Source organism: Lonchura striata, chromosome 11 (assembly GCF_050655825.1).
Source record: "Lonchura striata isolate lonStrDom1 chromosome 11, ASM5065582v1, whole genome shotgun sequence".
In the NCBI taxonomy this organism is placed as follows: Eukaryota; Metazoa; Chordata; class Aves; order Passeriformes; family Estrildidae; genus Lonchura; species Lonchura striata.
The window spans coordinates 15,961,772-15,982,105 of NC_140713.1; the positions used below are offsets into that span (position 1 = coordinate 15,961,772).

The 20,334-nt window shown below is 41.9% G+C and overlaps 1 protein-coding gene across 1 annotated transcript in view; it reads left to right on the forward strand.

Moving 5' to 3' along the window:
* The first annotated feature begins 3,122 nt into the window (after window positions 1-3,122).
* The window catches only part of LOC110484415 (sodium-dependent noradrenaline transporter), a 55,829-nt gene continuing 38,617 nt past the window's right edge, over window positions 3,123-20,334 (forward strand). The window contains exon 1 of the mRNA XM_021555023.4: window positions 3,123-3,579. Within this exon, the coding sequence (XP_021410698.2) occupies window positions 3,138-3,579 (442 nt within the window). The 5' untranslated portion in view covers window positions 3,123-3,137. The remainder of the gene's footprint in view (window positions 3,580-20,334) is intronic.

Here is a 20,334-nt window from a genome sequence, read left to right on the forward strand (position 1 = left end):
TATCAGACACTTCATGAAGCAAGACTCTTACAGATGCACCAACAGTAAAGTGCAAGTTCCAGACAATTTAAACGTTGTTTTTTGGTACTGCCCTTCTCAGAAGATGTTCCTAGGTTCTTAGGAAGGACTGTAGGCAGCTCCTGTAGCTCTGTAGGTCAGTGGCAGAGGGCTGTGCTGCCAGCATTGGAGAATTCAAACTCTGCTGCCAACAAGCACAGTGAGCCTTCACACCACCAGCAAATGGAACTCTGAAAGCACACACAGAATTGTTGCTCACTGGGTTTTTTTTCTTCATAGACACTAATGTGTGAGTGACAGCCTCAGTTTACTGTTACAGCACACAGTATATTCTTCCATACATCACAAGAAATGACAGACAAGAATTTGAATTATTGATGACTAACCTAGCAGTACCTGACTATTTACTGAAGTAAATTACAACCTGTTTCCCAGCCAACTGTGGCATATCACTAACACCTTGCCATCTTGCCTGGCCCCACTGAGGTTTCTAAATACAATATTCTCTTCTCTGACTACAACTCTACCCACTGTCAGGCTACATTAGGCATAACAAGATCCAGACAGATTCAAGATTAAGCAACTTTTTCATAAAATCCAATTGAGGACTTTCTTACCTTGAGGGTGCAGCAGATATTACATTAGCCAGATTGTGCACACTTTCCATGCAAGAATTAAAGGCATACATGTAAAAAAAAAAAAATGTGTGTGTGTGTGTGTGTGTGTGTCTATATATGCAGAGTGATTTAATTCTCTTAGGAAATAAGAGGTGGTTTTCTAGATTCCTCCCACCACAGACATCATGATCAAGCTCAGCTAATTGAGACCTTGTGGGGAAAAGGGTGTTCCTCAGCAAGGCCCTATTTTTCCAGAAGCAACACAGGAGTGCCGCTGTCTAGCGAAGGAAGTCTGTGCAGATCATTAAGGCAGTAATAGTCACGTGGAGAGAGGGGATCCAGGTTTAAAAAGCTCCTTACTGGCTAGACTACATCTTCAGCTCCCAGAGAGACTGCAGTCCCTGAATGGTGGAACCAAGAAGGAGCAGTCCCCCTTCAGTCATCTTTCCCCTCCCCATAGTACCAGGGAATGGGACAGAGACACCCACAGTGCTATCTGGTGAGTTTGTCAACAAGATGCCTTCAGGGCTGTGCAGCTGAGAGCGGAGGCTGCCTTTATGTCTGAAACAGAGTGTGTCCTTTATTTGCTGTGGGAGAATGGGGGTACAGATTCACTTAAACTCAGGCGAGCCAGGCATATTTGGGGGCAGTGCATGGCACATGGTCTGTGTTTGGTGTATTTGGTGCATGTGGTGGAGTGACTGATGGGTGCTGCGAGGAGGAGGCAGCAGTGCAGCTGAACATGAGCATGATCCCGTGGGCTGCACTGCACAGGAAAACAGCAACTGCTCATAGAGCACCATGGGATAGTCATACAGACAGCATGTATGGCATGGAGTGTCAAAAAGCAGAGAAAAAGTCTTGTGTGGTGTCTTGGAAAGAGACAAGGATAGGAAATCACAGTGTGACCAAAAGAGAACATATGAGCTGCATCGTCTAAGCACCTAAGTGCTCTGGAACAGTAGAGCCACTGCTCAAATACTTCACCCAAATGAAGGCTTTAGGATTCAAGTCAGAGCTTGGATGCTGGAGCTTGAACCAAGCATTTTTTGTGAAGGCATAAAAATCTGTATATTGTCATTAGCTGTCTTGCTAACACCTTTTTAGTCTGTGGCCTAAAGAGAGATGCGGTGGAAGCCAATATGTGAACTTTAACTCGGAGGTGATATTCTTTTTCACATTCCAAGTTTTTAGACAGATCCAGTTTTCTTTATGAACTCTGACTATCATCTCTTTATGTATTACAATATATGTAAAAGTGTTTCATCAGCCCTAGCAGAGTAAATAAGTATGGTAGGCTGTAACACCTTCAAGAATCCTCTATGACTTGACCTGGTCCTATTGATGACAAGCAGAAGGGAAGCTACTTACTACTGGGGAGGGAAAGCTGGTTTCTATCTTTTGAGAACAAATTTTATTCCCTTAAATACCACAGAGCGTAGAGTTACTATTCACAGCTGTAACAAGAAGAGCCCCTGAAAACCCCTTTCTGCAGCTGCATTTAGCCATCTTCTGGCACCAATCACTGTTCTGCCAGATAATTCTTTCCCCATTTTACATGGAAAAGACTCGGGTTCTATCTGGATAGCAGCAAATAGCTAACGTCCCACAAATGCCTCAACCTGATAACTGAATTCTACCAGCCTCCTACTTGCCGTGAAAGAAGCTGGGCATCCATCAGCCCTGGCATAGGAGCATTAGCATTGTCCAGCTCTGCCGTGCAGCCTGCATCCCACCGGGTACTGATGTCAAAACCTAAAAATTCTGCTGTTTAACTAAGGCCACACTAGAGGACAGGGGAGATCAGCGGAGAAAGAAGGGAAGTGGGCAATCCAAGCAGACTCTACCTGTTGCCTGCTAACGGCAATTTCAGCTGCCCGGGCTAGGGATGCGTGCTTTGCCTGGCGGGAAGAAGCAGCTCCGAGCGTGCCGTAGTCTGCGGCAGGACGGAGCCGACCCCAGTAACTCGGCGGGGAACCAGGGACGGTGCGGGCTCCGGGCCATGCGGGGCTCCGGGCCGTGCGGAGCTCCGGGCAGTGCGGGACTCCGGGATGTGTGGAGCTCCGGGCAGTGCGGGACTCCGGGCGGTGCGGGGCTCCGGGCAGTGCGGAGCTCCGGGCAGTGCGGGGCTCCGGGCAGTGCGGGGAACCAGGGACGGTGCGGGCTCCGGGCCATGCGGGGCTCCGGGCCATGCGGGGCTCCGGGCAGTGCGGGGCTCCGGGCCGTGCGGGGCTCCGGGCAGTGCGGAACTCCGGGATGTGCGGGGCTCCGGGCGGTGCGGGGCTCCGGGCAGTGCGGGACTCCGGGATGTGCGGAGCTCCAGGCCGTGCGGGGCTCCGGGCGGTGCGGAGCTCGGGGCCGTGCGGGGCTCCGGGCGGTGCGGGGCGCGGGTCGGAGCTGGCGGGGCCGGGCGGCCCTAGGTGCGGCCGCTCCCCGCGGAAGAGGGCGCGGGCTGAGCGCTCCCCGGGGGCGCCGCGGTCCCCCCTCTCCCGCCTCATTTGCATGGCTCTTATTACGGCCGTGCCTCGCTCCCGCCGCGCTGACACCGCCGGGCTGAGCGCGGAGTCGCCTCCGCCAACGGAAGCGCACTTCCGTTATCTGCGCGCCCGTACCCCCTCCTCAGCTCGCTCTCTCTGGATGTTTAAGGCGAGGATGAACAAACAGGTCCAGCCCGAGCGCAAAGTGTCGGTGGTGGCCCCCTTGCCGGACCGCGCGGGGCCGCCGCCGCCGCCGAAGAAGGACGTGGAGCTGATCCTGGTGAAGGAGCACAACGGGGTGCAGTACACCAGCAGCAGCCTCCTGCCCGCCGCCCCCGCGCCGCGGGGCACCCAGGACAGGGAGACCTGGGGCAAGAAGATCGACTTCCTCCTCTCCGTCATCGGCTTCGCCGTGGACCTGGCCAACGTCTGGCGATTTCCATACCTCTGCTACAAAAATGGAGGGGGTAAGAGAACCGCTTGCGAGGTCTTTTTCCCCGGCCCCACAGCCCCGAGGCGCACCGCCGCGAGGGCGGCATCCCGCTCGTGTCGGAGTTTCTGGGGGACAGCGGGAGCCGGGCTCACCCCGCGGTGCCGGGCGCGGTGCCGGGTGGCCAAGGCAGGAGCGGCGGCACCGCGGCGCTGCGCAGCGCTCCCCGCTCCTCCCGGGCAGCGGGACCCGCCGCGGCCCCAGGGCACCGCTCAACCCCTTCCCGGGAGCCAGTGCTCACACACTCCTCGAAGTTTAACTTAGTTTTTCAGTACAGGCGTATTTGCCTTCTGCTGCCGCTCCGGGCTGCTTAACACTTTTTTTCGTTCGCAAAAAATAGCACCAAGAGGAGGGGGGAAAAAAGGCCAAACCAAAGACACTCAAGCAGAAAACGAGCATCTAGAAGAGTTAGTGCCAGACCACTGAAAGGTTTCATGGAGGTAGTTTTAATGTAGGATTGTGACTTCTGCCCTCGGTTCTGCAGTGTGGGGGTTCTCCCCTCCTCCAAAGTAGGTAGGAGACTTGTTACAAACAAAGCCTAGCTTCCTGCACAGTTTGGCAATGACAGAAACAAAAAATTACACAAAGTAACTATAGTTGGCTCAGATTGTCTGGCATGTCTTCAGTAAGACCTTAACTCCATCATCCTCTTTCATCTCCCTGAAGTACGCTGTGCTGTCAGTGATGACTCCAGCCTGTGATGGAGTAACACCATCTGCAAGCCGGGCAGGTGCCTGGGGTGCTCTCAAATCACACACAGAAGGAACAGACCCTGCCTGGCAGATGGAGAACTGTGTGTGAACGCTGAACCACACAGATAGAACTGACAGAGAGAAAGCACGTTCTGAAAGATATTTATGTATGTATATAGTGATAGTGTGGTTGCCTGGTGATAAAGGCTAATAGGTCACACTTGTAGCATAAAATAATTGCTTCCAGTGAAAATAGGAATGCAGGATGAATGGGAAAATCCCTATTAAATAATATGGAATTATACCTGTCCTTGGAACTTAATAGGATATTGGTGCTAATGAAAAACTTGATCGAGTTGGTAGCTCCAAAACTTCTGAGAGGAGTCAGAAAATCTCTCTGCTCACCACCCAGACAGACTGAAGAAAGTAGTTAGTATTGAAAAATAGCTTCCATCCTTATTTCATTATGTCCAAAAATAGTCCTGGACATTGACACTACAGCAGCACAATGCATCAGGAACCCAGCTGGCTCCTGCTGGGTCAGGTGCAGGTGGGGCAGCATCATTCAGGATGCTGCTCAGGACAGATGCGCCACTGCCACATGTCCATGTTATCTGGCAATTTTCAAGGAAAGAGATATATTCTCCTATCTCACATTGCACAAGGTGACACCCAGAGTGCCTGAACTCTTTTCCACAGTAATTTGGGTCACTTAATTTCCTAACCTGCTTCCTTCATAATTCATTGCCAGCTCAGGCACAGAAGGTAAGAGTCTGCAACTCTTGCATTTTGTTTAGCAACCATGTATTATCTTATGCCAGTTCAGCTAGAAAAAACTGGGTCTTCATTAGCATCTTCTGATTCAAATACTTCCAAATGGCAGTGAAGAGAAAGCCAACAGCTACAAGAGGCACATTTCAGTGAAAAGTTTGCAGTAATTTTCCATATCATCAAAGGTAGAGAGGCCCTTTGCTACCAAAGTCTATAGATTGGCTGAGAACTCTTTACTGATACAGAGACCAAACACTCTGGTACCTTAAAATTTTTCCATCGATTGCCTCTTATGTTGGACTTACATATCAGTTTTAGTCAGTAGAAACTCTTGCAAGTTTCAGGCTCTAGAAGTACTTTACTGAGTTTCAAGCCAGCTCAGTCCCTTCTTTCTTTCAAACAGTGTTTGGGAGCTTGTTTGCTTTACGTGTAAATTTTCCTACAAGACCAAAAAACATAAGGCAACAGGCATATGTGCATATGCTGTGGCATATTGTTGGATTTTGTTGAAATCTTTCCAGTCATAAATCACAGATATTCTTAAATGTCTCCCCCCCTGCCCCTCACTGCTATTGCATGAGAGAACCTTTCCAGCACTAATTTAACTTTTGCTGCCTCAAAAGGATAACACAATGGGTTTCATATAATTGCTATGTATCCCCATGCAAAAATTGGTATGTGGATATAGACATGGAGAAAACTTAATTTCACTATCTTAGTAGTTTTTCTGGACTGCTGAGCAAATTAAAGGGATGAAATCAGAAGTTGTTTTTATACTTGTCTAGCATGTTCAGACTTAACCTATAAAAAAATTTATAGGATACGCATACTAGTGTTATAGTTTGCCTCTTGATATTTATAAGGAGCTGCTAGGTAAAGAAGAAACCAACATAACACATCAACTTGAATTGGATGGTATGCATAAAGTAAAGCAGTGGAAGGTAAAATGTTTCCTTTCCTCTTCCTCCTGCAGTTTCTCTTTATTCTGAAAGACTCAGCAATTACTCAGCCTCAGTGACTTAACCAGAGCTCTAGAGCTGACTTTGGGCAGTCAAATATGTGGGTTATGAACACGTTATCAGCCAATTGATACAAAATAGTTGGTGAAACAGAAGCACATGCAGCTTACAATGTCCTAAATCCTGGCTCAGCATAGCATAACGCAACTCCACACCTGACAAAAAGAATCAGCATAGTCACCTAACAAAAAGAAATTCTCCTATCCTACCAAAAGCTACACCACAAATATTCTACAAATGTTCTTAGAATTTGAACAACAATGTCAAGGACATGGAAGTGGTAGAAAATGGCATCTTTCTTTGCATTTAAAAAAATGTTAGGTGGTTGACATATGGACTATGTCCTAAAGATAACTATGATTAATTCAAGATGCCTGCAGACACACTAAGGGCCTTTTCATGTTTGTAAAAGTAGGTGGCTCTCAAGAAAACATGAAACTTACAAGAACTGAGAAGGAAAATATAAACACACACTCTATTGCCCAATTCAAAGTTGAATTTTACCAGGACATGTATGTCCTTCTTTTGGGCTTTTGGGTTAGATCTGGAAGTTCCACTTATAGACAGCTCTGATAGTTTACTTTGGTGAATTTTACTTTCACAAGGCATACACCACCCAGTGGCAGCTATACAGACTTTTTTCGTTAGGTAGCTTCGGAGGAAATACTGGTGGTGGTAACAAAAAGAATCATTTATATTTTAACAAGCTCCCAGTAACAAAAAGCTAGAGAGTAAGAAGCATCCAGCAGAACTAAAGCACTGAATGAATAGCCAGAAACATCTGTGTTTTGGGAGTAGCCTGCTGAGAGACCCCAATGGGACTTCTGCACAAAGATAGATGGCAGAATGTAACCCTTCTGTAAACAACTGTAATTTTTTGAATAATTCTTCTGCTATTAAAAAATCCCCAGTCTTTAGTAAAGTCTAAAAATCTAGAGAATTTATTTTTCTATATCAGTTACTTACTTACAAAGGCAGACAGATCCAGTGGGATCTGAAGGAGTTCTTGCCCTCACTGACTTCTTGGAATCGGGATATGTCCACTGTGTGCTCTAAAGTATTTATCAGGTGATAGGGTAGACTCTGAACAGACGGGGAAAATCTGCAAGATCCCACTAAGTAGATATGGCAACTCTCCAAAAGGGAGAATTCTCAAACATCACCTTGTCAGTCCAGCTGATCAAAAAAGACCACAACTTACAGTATTTGTCTGCTGCTTGCAGCACAGAGGAAAAGTTCTGTTTGGAGCAGATGGAATATGTTTTCTGCAGTGCATTTGTGAGAGTTGCAAAGGAGCAGGGCTTGTCACTGGAGAAATCATCAACTATGGTCGTTTCTACTGGCTAATCTTACAAGAGCTATATCCTTGTTATAACCTTTCTGGCAAAAGCACTTTTTTAAAGAATTATTTTTAAGAAAAAAAGATCCCCTGCTGTAAAACTCTCTGTGTTAGTGGTCAGCATCCAAAGAACTCTTTATAACACAGCCAACATTTTAATTGCTCCCCAGCTCTACAAGAGGCTATGGTGAAACAAAGAAGAAGACTACTATTAAAATTATACTCTCATCAAATTAGGGAAAGATTTACCCTGATATTTTGATTACATCTGAAATTTTACTGATGCCAAATGAAGTTGAGTAATGCCTACTATGATTAACTGATGTGCTCACGGTGGGGGAGGATGATGCTCAGTCTTAGTTAACAAGCTATTGTAGTTTTTGTACAAGACACTTTCAGTATTAATGTTCATTTTTGTTTCCTGTTCCCGCATAGTCATAGGCAGAATTAATATTTCCCACTGAAACTTGGAGAAAGGGAATTTACCAACATAAAGTACTTCTTTTGTGAGCCAAAGTATTTGCAAGGTCAGTCATGTTCAGACTCATTAGGAAGCATGTAATTGTGGGATTAGTCACTGGAGATTTACTGTATCATAAGAGTCAGATTAAGTTTTTAATGAATTTAAGAATAATGGCAAATAAATATTTTAACATTACTCTAGCTACCATAACGCACACTTTAAATCTCCCCTGCAGCATTATTTGAAAGTGTTTCTAGACCACAGTATTTCTAGAAATTGTTTGCTTTAACAGTTTGCCAGCAATCAATACACTTCAGAATTATCTTACAATTTATCCTGATGCTCCCTGTCCTAGTTATAGTTCCATAAGCTGTAGTGCAGGACTGAGCAATCCACAGCACAGGTACCAAAGACTGCATAAACCACATCCAAATATCCCTGAACAGGCCCAGCACAAAGTCAGGAGCTCAGAGCTGTCACACATCAAGAAGGACAGAGTGGAGCTGTCACCTCCCACAGGGCTGGGAGCGTGGCCACCACACCACTCCACCGAGAGCAATCTGTGGTGCTGACAGCACCACCTTGTCCTTCTACTACACTCTGCCTCCTCAGTTTTGCAAAGTGCCTGCCACCAAATTCAATCACTATTTTAGGGAAGAAATATAACCTGATACTTTACAGTTCAAAGGTGGATGACCTTTCCCTTACAATATCAGAGTTTATACTTCAAAATAGCATTGATGATGATAATAATAAATCAACTTTGAAGTAATCTCACTGCAAAGCCTACGCCAAGAGTTTGACTCATCAGTCAATCAAAGCTCAAATGCAAATCTAGTAATTTTGCTTTCCTAAAAAGGGGTTTTCAATTCCCATTAGCACATCAAACCACTGACCTCAGACAGGTTAAACTGTTATGCATGATCTCTTCTCTACGGCCTTGAGCTCTGGGTTCTCAGCCAAAGTGTGACATTTGGGACAATGCTCTGTTGTGTGGTGTTGCAAACACCTCCTTTCCCAGATCCAGAGTCAGTGTCCATCTTACAGATGCTCTCTTCCCTTTCCCACTCCATCTATTCTCTTTTCCTTCCTTGATCAGCCACTAATCACCTGGTGCATGCAGGGCATGGGTTCACCCAGGATCAGCAGCACTGGAGCTCACATGCCAGTTGCCATCTGCTTCTCTGAAATGACCCGTTCTGATCTGCATGTCCTATTGGCTCCACAAAATAAGAACAGGAATTTCTGCAGGGTTATAAGCTACTGCATCATACACCTACTACACATGAAGTATTAAGAATAGCTGAGAGGGAAGAACTGAATCTCTCACCCAAATCTTTCCTCTGTTGTAAACTTCTTTTTTCTGACTCTGAGGTATGATATCATGAAATAGTGTATAATTGTGACACTGTATAGACTCTCAGCTAAATACCTGCCTGTGCAGAGATGTTACTTGTTCCTGAACAATTCTAGCAATTCCTAGCTTGACAAATTTACTAAGGTCTGGAGATACACTAGCATAGAAAGGTTGTAGATGAGATTCCATAATATTTAGCTTGATGCTACACATTAAGAGGACCATCCTGTGGCTGATGCAGGGCAAGCATTGAGAACTGATCTAAAGGATCCAATGAATTACCAAAACTGATTTTCCAGCTTTACTGATGACATTAAAAGAGCTGGTGTGGACCAGCTGACAAAAGCAAAGATACATCTTTCCAAGTACAGTGGATGAACATTTTGATTACCACTTGAAATACTTTATTCTAAACTAAGAGGCAGAAAAGACTTCAAAAATTAAACTTAGTTCTGTTTTCAAAAATTTAAAATCTCAGCCTAAGATCTTCCCATCCCCTGCCTAGCCCCCAAGCTCTCTTCATTCCTGTACACCCTTCTCAATTCTGCCAAGGAATGGAAGTACTGAAATATCCCTAGTAAACAATTTCTGCACAAGTAAATTCTGCAAGTCACATTAGGGAGCCTTCAAAGTTCATATTAACTCCTGCTGAACCAAATATAGGACATTCTTACAGTTTGGCATGGAGACCTGGGCTTGCTTACTCATTCAAACTGAAACAGCAGGCACTTGAGTTTTGTGTGCCTGCTTTCTCACTCTCATCGTCCTAAGCTTTGGAGTAATGGAAAAGAGAAAGGCCAGCTTAGGAGTGCAGCAGACAACAACCCTTCTTTACTGAAGAAACCAAAATATCTCTAGAGAGATGCAGACATGGTCTACATGGTTTGGAGGCAGAATTTCACTTTCATTTTTAGGCAAAATACCACAAAGCTGTCTGTCAGTTCAGTGAATATATGACTACAGCTTCAGAAGTCTAAAGATATTATTTTCAGATAGATACTACTTCCCCATCCTTACACCAATATGCAACAGAACAACTTACACATAAGATCAGGAGGAACATACATCTTTAGTGAGAGTTTAAATATTCTGTGAGGGGAAGCATGGATTAAAATCAGGCTGTAAATTACTGAACCTCTTGCTGTGTATTAAAATAGAAATGAATGGTTTAAAGAATTTTGAGAACTTCTGAGAAGCAACATCAAATAGCCCATGTCTTCATTTTTGCTATGTCTGATGGTAAGCACATCAGCAACTCCCAGTTGTAAAGCCTTTGTCCCAGTTTAACCAATTTATTAAATTTTTAAGAAGTGTAGTATGGTTCTCAGATATCAGTCTGCACTGTTATCTCCATAGCATTTGCATACATTGCAGTTATTACATGTAGTTATTAGACACTGTTTTACCTAACTGCTCTCAACATTATTACAAAATAATAAACCATAACCATAAACCATAAACCATAACTTAGAAGTCAAGACACAAATTTAAATGATGCATCTTTGTAAAACAGTTCTGGATGTTTCATTACTACCTCAGTCTTAGTACTTTCCATTTTCTTTATACATATAGAATCATAGAATTATTTGGGTTGGAAGGGACCTTAAGGATTGTCCAACCTCCCCTGGAATCTTGCATCTGACTCCCAACTTCTTGACTTGAAATGCAGCAACAAGAAAGAAATTATTATTGTTGTTCCTATTATCATCATCAAAGTTGAAATAAATTTTATTAAGGACAAATCCACTGTCCCAATCCATTTTCAAGGAAGAGTATGTAAGGAATCCAGGAATATCACAGTGGTTATAAAGCTTGAGTTTTCCCTCCTCAAGGCTTTTGGAGACAAAGGATTTTTGTTAGTAGCCCATTACCCATGTCCTGACAACCTGTAATTGCCTCCTCCAACTACAACTCCTTAATCATCTGCTTTCCTTCTCCCTACCTTTGTATTAAGTCTTGAACCTTTGATGGAAAGATTTTGTCCTAATTGTGCAGATCTTATATACTGGTGCCAAGTCAGTAAAGTTTCAAATGAAAGCTTTATTGACATTCAAAACTTGATTTCCTATAGATGGATATCTGAGTCTTTCAGGAAATCAGCACCAAAAGTGCCTAGATCCCCAGAACTGTTGAGTAATTCCTGTTCTCATGGAAATTCTGGGTAACTAGTATAATTCTGCATCTTAACTTCTGTATAGATTCAAGGTACCTAATTTTATCCATAGAGCTTTTGAAACCTTTAATCTATAAAGAAGGGGAAAGGAGGTGAGAAGCATGGAAGGAAAACAGTTGATTTCCTTGTCTTGTGATGTATTCTTCAACAAAACCATAGGAGAGAACCTCTAAAATACATATCAAAACTATCCTTTGTTTTATTTTCACTCTTCCTTCTCCTTTCCCCTATTCTCTATTGAAACAAGTTTTGCAATCTTTCCTGAAGCATGACAAAGGTGACAGCCCAGAGCAGCACTTTGGGGACCAGGGTTTACCATTCAGAAGCAGAAACTGTCAGCAGGGAGGTCTGGCTGCATAAGTCACGTCCTTTTCTGCACTCATATTCATCTAAAGCACACTAGCAACTTTCCAGTGAACAGAATTCTGTGATAACACATTACTAAGCAAAATTCAGGCAGGATTGGGCAGGCAGTTGTCTGTTGCCAGTCCATAAATGTGTTTTTATGACAAACATTCTGACTGCTGGTATGTAGTAAGACAAGCTGCCCTTATTATACAATAAGTCTTTTTATAGAAGATGATAATTTTTCCAGTGCTCCTACTCCTTAAGGTTTTATGAACACAACCACTCACTTCCAAAAGCACAAGTGATTGCAGAAGCCATGTTCTTAATGTAGGTATTAACTGATTTCTACAGTTTGGCTATTATAATTGTCTAAGAATATATGCTAGGTGTCCAAAATAGAATCCAACCCTCACTGACTAGTGGTGTTAGACCACATAGACATGAAGTCTTTCTTAGAATGGTTTGTTATAAACTGCTTCCCTAGAACAAACCCAGCATCAGAAGAACAGTACTGGTTTGATTCTGCCCCACTCAAGTATGCAGGAATTGTAATTTCAACAGCAGAAGAATATTACTCCTTTGCAGTCTTTATTTCAAAGCTGGAGATAGTTATTGCATAATTTCCAAGCACTGGGTGTCCTGTCTTACTGCAGCACTCTTGATAGTCTGAGAAACTTCTGTGGCATTGATGTAGGGGAAGGATTGTAGCTGGGAAATTGCACAACATTCATCTTTACCTGAAGCCTGCAGGACTGTGGGAATGAGCTGATTTTCTGGTCCAACAGCAGCATGGAAGAATGAACCCTCTGCAACGGCCTCATTGACCATCCAAACCAGTGTTTCCTTGGGCCCAGTGTATGCACTGAAAAAAGCATCTGATTATTGTCCATCTTGGTTTTTGCCAACTATTTTAATTTATTCTGCCCTGACTGACCTATGTGAGTATGTGTGTACAGCACTCTTGGCTGATATTTTCATCCCTATTTTGCTCTTCTGTAATGAAAGACCTCTTGCAATGTCTATCCTGAAGCATGCCAAAGGTGACTGCATTTTACTTGCCCTTAAGATCCGCATCTCAAGGGAAAGTATGATACTGATTCCAGTTAAATAAAAAAAGAGGAAGAGGCTGGACTTTTCCTGGCCCAGCGCTCTGTACGGAGCAGAGAAACGGGAGGCGTTTTTCAGACCACAAGGTGGAGCAGTAGATCCTCACAGGTCTTGGGAGATCCCAACCTGGTAATTAATGTCACAACCTTATAGGAAAAAAGAATTTCATGGTGGCTCATTAGTCCTAAATACAGTCATAACAAATATTATTAACAGACCATTCTTGGATTTCCCACTTTATTTTATTTATAAGGATATAATAAATATATAGGGGCAGTTTTTAGTGGTGCCTAATTCACGTGTAAGGACCTCACTTGTCAGCATGGCCACAATGATAGCAAGGACACAATCCATTGATAAGAAGAGGTTAGCCCTGAACACACTTTTTTTAAAGAGAGTACAACAATAAAATGGAGATACAGTCTCTTCTCCACAAGGATTGATACAGGAGGAAACGATTTCTTTAATCCTAAATTTAGAAGGTGCTCCAAACACCCTCAAAAGATTTGCCTTTGCAGGAAAAAACAAGCTCCACACAGACTTTCATGGATACATTCTACAATTGAAAGATTACTTTTTTCTTCTTCAATATTAATGTAACCCACATTTCAGGAGGTCTCAGCATCTTTCCTTCTTGGCAGAGGAATCCTTATTTCACAACACATTAATTTCACAATTAAGTATGTTGTGCTTACTATGATATTAGAGAGTTCAAGGCCAAATGTTACCAAAACATCAAGTTACTGCTTAGACCCACTCTCAGAAGTATGTTTGGTACATGACTCTTCACCAGCATGCACGGCTGTATCTGCCTACTGATGTGCAGTAAGACTGATGCTTGAAGAAAGTTCCCAAGCTCATGTCCTCAGACTGAGGGGAGATTGGAGCTGTACAAGGCACCTTAGTTCTACAATTTACTACAAAACCAGGGAATAGTTTGTGCTGTGCAGTGCTTTGTCTCCTTTCAGAAGAGAAATGCAGATGTGTAAATGAGATCTTGAGACAGGTGTTGATGAAGTCAAACAGTCCAGGACTCTGTTTTGGGGAAGAGTTTGATCATCTGCTTCTTTTCTACAGTTTGTTTCTCATGTATGCATGGCTGTACAGCCTTAGTTAAAATCAATAGATTCGTAAACCACATGGGAGGAATCCTGACCCAGCTGAAGTCAATGGGTGATTTTTTTCCATTGACGTCACCAGAGCCAGGATTTAAACCCGAATAACAGACGTCTCTCTTAAGGACTCCTAAGTAGACAGAATTTCCAGACTAAGAATTATGTGGGAAGAAAAACACAATAAAGTAATAAAAAACTCTTCAGACTAAACTGATACAGAAGACTTCCACCGAGTAGTAACTGATATTCACTCAGTACAATAGCTCAGTATTTTACCTAAAAAGCAAATTGTCAGGATTACATAGATGATGGTGATTATTACACAAAATAGATTTACTCTGTGAGAGTTAGACTATGACCTCAGCATTCTCCTATGCCGGCCTCAAGCAATAAAAAAAAAGTACTATTTTAAGAAGTGCCTTTTACTCTCACAGCTTCATAGGAACAAATGATTTAGGCAAGAATCTCTTTCTAGCTTTCAAGACTGAAAAGAAAATCTGGGAGAGTACAAAGTAAATTCAAAACTAAAAGCAAGCAGGCAAATAAAAGGATTGTAGTAGAATATCATGCATTTTAAAGTATTCTGGGGCCTACTTCATGTTTTTTGAACTTTTGAAATTGGTGGCTATAAGAATACAATTACTCTCTGGCATAAGTTACCATCTTGACACTACTGTAACAGAAAGAGCCAGAAACTAGCTACCACGGTCTTCCTAAACAGCCATTTAATCCTTCACTGACTCATACAGAAGCTGATGACAAAATCACTGTGTTGGACCCTAAATTATGAGATTTTGAGATCTTCAAGATCACCTATATGTTTCTTACTAAATACTATTTTACAGTCATGATGTATTATGTGTTTAAAGCTGCTTAGAAATACAAAAATAAAAAATCGCTGTGTGACAAGTTGAAAACACCAGACTCAGCCAGACTGATTTATCATAAGGTCTGAGTAATCAGTGAACAAAACTGCCCTGCAATCTGCCCAAGAAAAAGTTTGCACTGTGATGGAACAAGAAGGATTTTGCTTCAAACTGTTAATAGGCCTCTGCTTCATCTTGGAAAAGAGCTATGATGGGCCCTGGGGTCATTTTCACATTCTGCCATGGTGTATCAAGCTAGGAAGCCCTGTGCAGAATGGCAGTGACAGAACACGTACTGGACAGCTTGGACTGAGGGGAAAATTACATTGCTTGAAGCCTATTAGGAAACAGCCCACTAAGAACAAACATAAGGCTCGAGTTGCAAACTTAAAGAAAAACTTTTGTCTAATTCCCACAGAAGAAGCTGAGTAGCTGGAGGATGGAAAATGAAAGAAGGGTGTTGCTAGCCAGTATAGGTAGATTTGTGCAGCACTGTTGTGATTTCATACAGGTCTAAATATGACTCAGTTTACCCCTTAAAGCAAACTGATGTCAAGAGAAGTAGTTCTTACAGTCCTCCTGCTGCAGGAGGGATGATACAGAGAGGTTTCACTTAATGTTCACAATGCCCAAATTCTCAGAGACCCCACTTAATGGCTTGCACACAGAATATTGCCAGCACTACCCTGTGCCAAATACAGATTTTTCCCAAAAGGAAAAGTTTTATGTGAAGAACTTGGTGACAGTTTTTATGAAATTCCTGTGTTCGGTGCTAATGGAAAGGTACAAAGTAAAGAAGCTACACCCACTTAGAAATTACCATTGCTCAGGCCTTCCAAAATATTAGCACGATCCAACAGTAACTATAACCTTTGATAAGAGTACAGGATTTTCAATTTTTCTAGGCAATTGTGCAAATAGTAGCCATGACTGTAATGGTAAGTTTGCCATCATCATTGTTAATAGCACCACACACAGCCATTAAAGTTTACAAATAAATTAAAATGATGCAGCATTTGTCTTCTATAAGAAAATATTCTTTATGGCTAGATAACAAACTATTCATTTCAAATATATCTGATATCTTTAATTTGTAATTTAGAAATCATGTCTAAGAAATGTCAGAAAACTGCACATAGTGGGTTTTAAGAAAACATGGACAATGGCATTATAAGGTATATAACTTCTTGCCTTCTGCTTTAAAACCCTGTTTTAGCTTGCATTATATGTAATTTACAGTACAGTTACTCTGCTTCCTTTAGTGGAGTCAGAAAGAATATTCATCCTGAAGGCTTCATTTCTAATGACTGAGAGTAAAGGTTAGATTTACTAGAATTCTTATAGATAGGAGACTCAAATCATCTCACACTTCTGTAATAGAAATAACCCTTTACTGAGAGGAAGAATTTAGGGGATTCTGTTAGGCAAGAGTTTGTAAAGATTAAGACAGTACAGAAAGTATAGCACCAATAAAAATAAATCTCTATTAAAGACTGGATGGAAAAGGAGTGTTTTGCTTTAGTCTTTGAGTCCAAACATTGAAGTTGCAACTTACAATTGGATTATTCACTAAATGGTGTAAGGCAAGTTTTTAAGAGTGTCACAGATTGCTGTGCTTGATTCTTTAGCAGAATGTCAGGGCATTTTCCTCCTATTGGTTTGTACATTAATCCTCTTGAAAGCTGCTTGGCACTTGTCTGGAGATGATTTAAGATGTCTTGGGCACTTTGTTTTACCCTGGCACAGTTATGAATCTCATGCTGCCTAAAATGGGTACTGCATCCTCCCCAGAGGGTGCTTAACTTGGAGGCTGCTGGCTGGTTTTTATTTTGACAATGTGCAAAAGAAAAGTAGTGTTTAAGAGCAACACCCTCCATCCCAGATTGCTGAGAACCAGGAATTGGCCTGCTACATGCACAGCAAAAAGCACATTTTACACAGGGGCAATCCTAAGAATGTTAGAGAGAGTAGAAACAAGGACCAACCAATACTCCCTAAATGAAGGGCTCAACTTCAGAGGACTCATCCCAGACTCTTTTTTATTAAGTTGGAAAAACATTTCAGGGATATCAACTTGGCATTCCAGATGCTGAGCTGGTAAAAGCACAGCTTAGAAGGCAGGTATCATAATTTAATGTAGGCACCAAAAGTGTCTGCACAGCTCTTCAGCCTGCCAACACCAAGGAGTACCCATAGGGTGGCAATTTCAGACAGAAAAGCAGATATCACTATTGCACTGTAATTAATTAGTTTAGTTCACTCATCTCTATCGATTATAAAACAGGAAGACCAACACTTGATTCAAAACTAAAACACAAACAAAAACCCCCAAAACAACACAACACCAAAAAAACCCTCCAAAACAAAACAATCAAATAGCAAAGGATCTGCCTACTATCTTCCAATCAGGTTTGTAGGTTTTTCTGTCTGAAACTCTGGTCTGTGCTGGACAGCAAGTGAGATCAAAGTATCTCACAAGCTGTTCTGGCATCAAATTCATATTAATCCATGAATTTTGAAACCATTTATTTTCGTTTACAGATGGCTGAGGAAAAGGAAACCCAACACAAATGAACATACAAGTTCTCTGAAAAGATGAGAAAACTGTGACTAACAGTCTATATCTGAACCAAAGTAGAACTGTAGTTGCCAAAATCTTCCTGGCACCAACTCTCCCTACATTTAAGAGACAACTAAGCTGATGAAATAGTATTTCCTTTGGTGTACATGATGATGTTCCACATATCACAGAAAATATCTTTTCAGTACTTAATAGTTCAAGGAAAACTTATCACATGAGGTTATGCTGTTATGGATCTAGTGCTGGAATCTAGGAAAACCTGCTTATCTTGATCCACAAGCTCACAGAAAATACCTTCTGATATCTTAATTCAAAAGTAATTTTAGCCATGGGTGTTCTGCTACCAATAAATCAGGGTACATTTTGACAGGCACCTTGCTCTTGTACATCTGAAGTACAGCCTACACCTCACCTGGGTGGTTTTGTTGATATGCAATTGCAGGTGAATATCCTTGTGTCACCCCTAATAGCTGCAAGGTTAGAGAAAAACACACTAATAGAACATTCCTATTAATTAAGTGCTAGAATAGTATTTTCCCCTCTTAATTTAATATCTTTTAAGCTTCCAGCCATGACTGTTGTAAAGCAGCTGTGTTCTCCAGGGAGGCATCTGCATGCTGACCCAGTAGTCCAGTACTACATATGTCCCCTGATTAGGACTTTTTGAAGAGTTTGTGAACTATAAAGTTTGCTGCTTTGTTCCCAACAGTGTTATCTGTCCAGGAAAGGATACTACCACTTTTACAACCCCTGTTCTATTGAGCATTAGCAATAGAGATGGCATAAATAACAGAATAATCTACAAGCTGGTTCCACAGTCCTGCTCACTTACTCTCTAATTTCTTGTTTAAGCCAGTCAGGTAGTTAAAAGACAAAAAGGCATAAAATCAAGATGGTGGATTTGAGCAGGAATGTGAGCAGCTAGGCTTTCATATTGTTACAAACTCCAAGTATTTACTTACCAAACTACAGATAGAATTCAATTTATTGCCTTGATCTAGAAACAAAAGATCAAACTCCAATAGTACCTCTGTTATAGAGGCACAATGTTAAAAGCTACCAGTGCAACCTGTAGAGCAGATCTTCAAAATTCCTATGATCACACTCATGGCAAATGGTGGGAATGGCTCTTTTCCTAAGCCAGGAACAGTGAATGTTGTGAAGGTCAGCAGCAGGAAGCCCCTGCAAACCTCCATAGCTCCCGCTGCCACACTGGCCATCTTGGATCAATCTGATTCATATTCTCTGAAACCCACCATGACTCTTCATTTATTCCTTCATTTCCTACCAAACAACACAGGCCAGAGTCCTGTTCTTGTATATGCCTGCAATTATCTTTGAACTACACATTGTTGTAAATGTGAACATTTCATTAATTTATGTAAATAGGACCTTGGCCAATGACTTGGCTGTTATTTATGAATGAATCATGCTGCTCTGAGTGGCTGGATATATTTAACTCTCATTAATTTGTTCAAAATAGCTACTAATGGGTTTCTTTAGCTCATGACTCTTGTAACAAAAGGCAAAAGGATAATTGGATTTGTGAGGGGAGGGCCTAGGTAACCCTTTCAGTAACTGATCAGTGACCACCTTCTAAACACACTGCAAGTTACTTCAAGTGATTTTAAGGCAGTAGCAGGTTAACAGCTCAAGACAAAAAATGCAGGCTTCAGTTGGCCTCAGCCAACAACACTGAACCATTTCTGGAAACTATTTGTTTTCACTTTCTTTTGAGTGAAAGGAATGCTGTTAAAATTGCAATTCTGAAAAAATTGGAGGATCTGAGCCCAAAATGAGAGTAGTAATATAAATAAGCTCAAATCTAGCAAGAGTTTGTTAGAGGGAGTAGCTAAATAGAGAAACTTTAAGAGAAACATGCCTCTCACCATGTATAGATCTGCTGGTTTTATGATTCAGAAATACTTTCCATTAAAAAAGGTTGCATACCTGGATGATTTTATTGTATATTTGGAGAAATTTACATGTGTAAAGTACTGCTGGAGTTTTTGTAGTATGTTGTGAAATCTGTTTTGCAGAAATATATTCTTTTTTACAACTAGAATCTCTTGCTAGCTGCTGTCAACATCATCAGACAGCTGCTGTTATCATCATCATCTTGTCTTTGACTGGAGGTTCTCTCATGCTCCTTTCTAGCTCTGCCATATCTTTGCTGTACCACACAGACCCTTATTGCTTTTAATCTCAGGTCAGTAAGGTCTCAGTCTTCCACCCCCTCTTCCCAGCTGTCTGCAGCAGGCTCCAGCTCCCCTCCTTCAGAGGTGTCCTTGGAGGCTGTGCAAGCTTGGTGGCCTGTCTGCTGCAGAGCCAGATAACATCCATGTACTGGAAACACCTGCTTTTCCAATCTTGTACAATCTTGATCTAGATTTCAAGAACTCAGTGACTTAGTTTTTCATTCACAAGAGTCTGCACAGATCAGAGTTTCAACCCATTTTCCTTGTTGTCCAAGCAAATGTGCTACATTCTATCAACTATTTGTTGATATCGTTTGAAGTACTATTTATTCTGAATTAAAAAAAAACCAGCATTGATAAATGTTATTAGAGATAATAGCTTGCATTTCAGTTCACCAGTTGGGAGATCTCTGCTTTTAGACTTTTCCTGCACAAATACCAGAAACACTCCTATTGGAAAATATACTGCCATATTTGCTCAGAGTTTGTTGTTTTGGCAGACACCCCTGCCAGTATAACATTTTGACTAGAAATAACCATGGTAACAAATGCAGAAGGCTAACAAGCACAAAGAGTTCAAAATTGTTTCAACTACCCCTGGCCTGGCCTACTTCTTGTATGTGCATCAAAAGTCCTTTTAGGATAACCACAGCTATTTAAATTATATTTTCTCAGCTATTAGTAAATTAATGCTTCTTCCTTT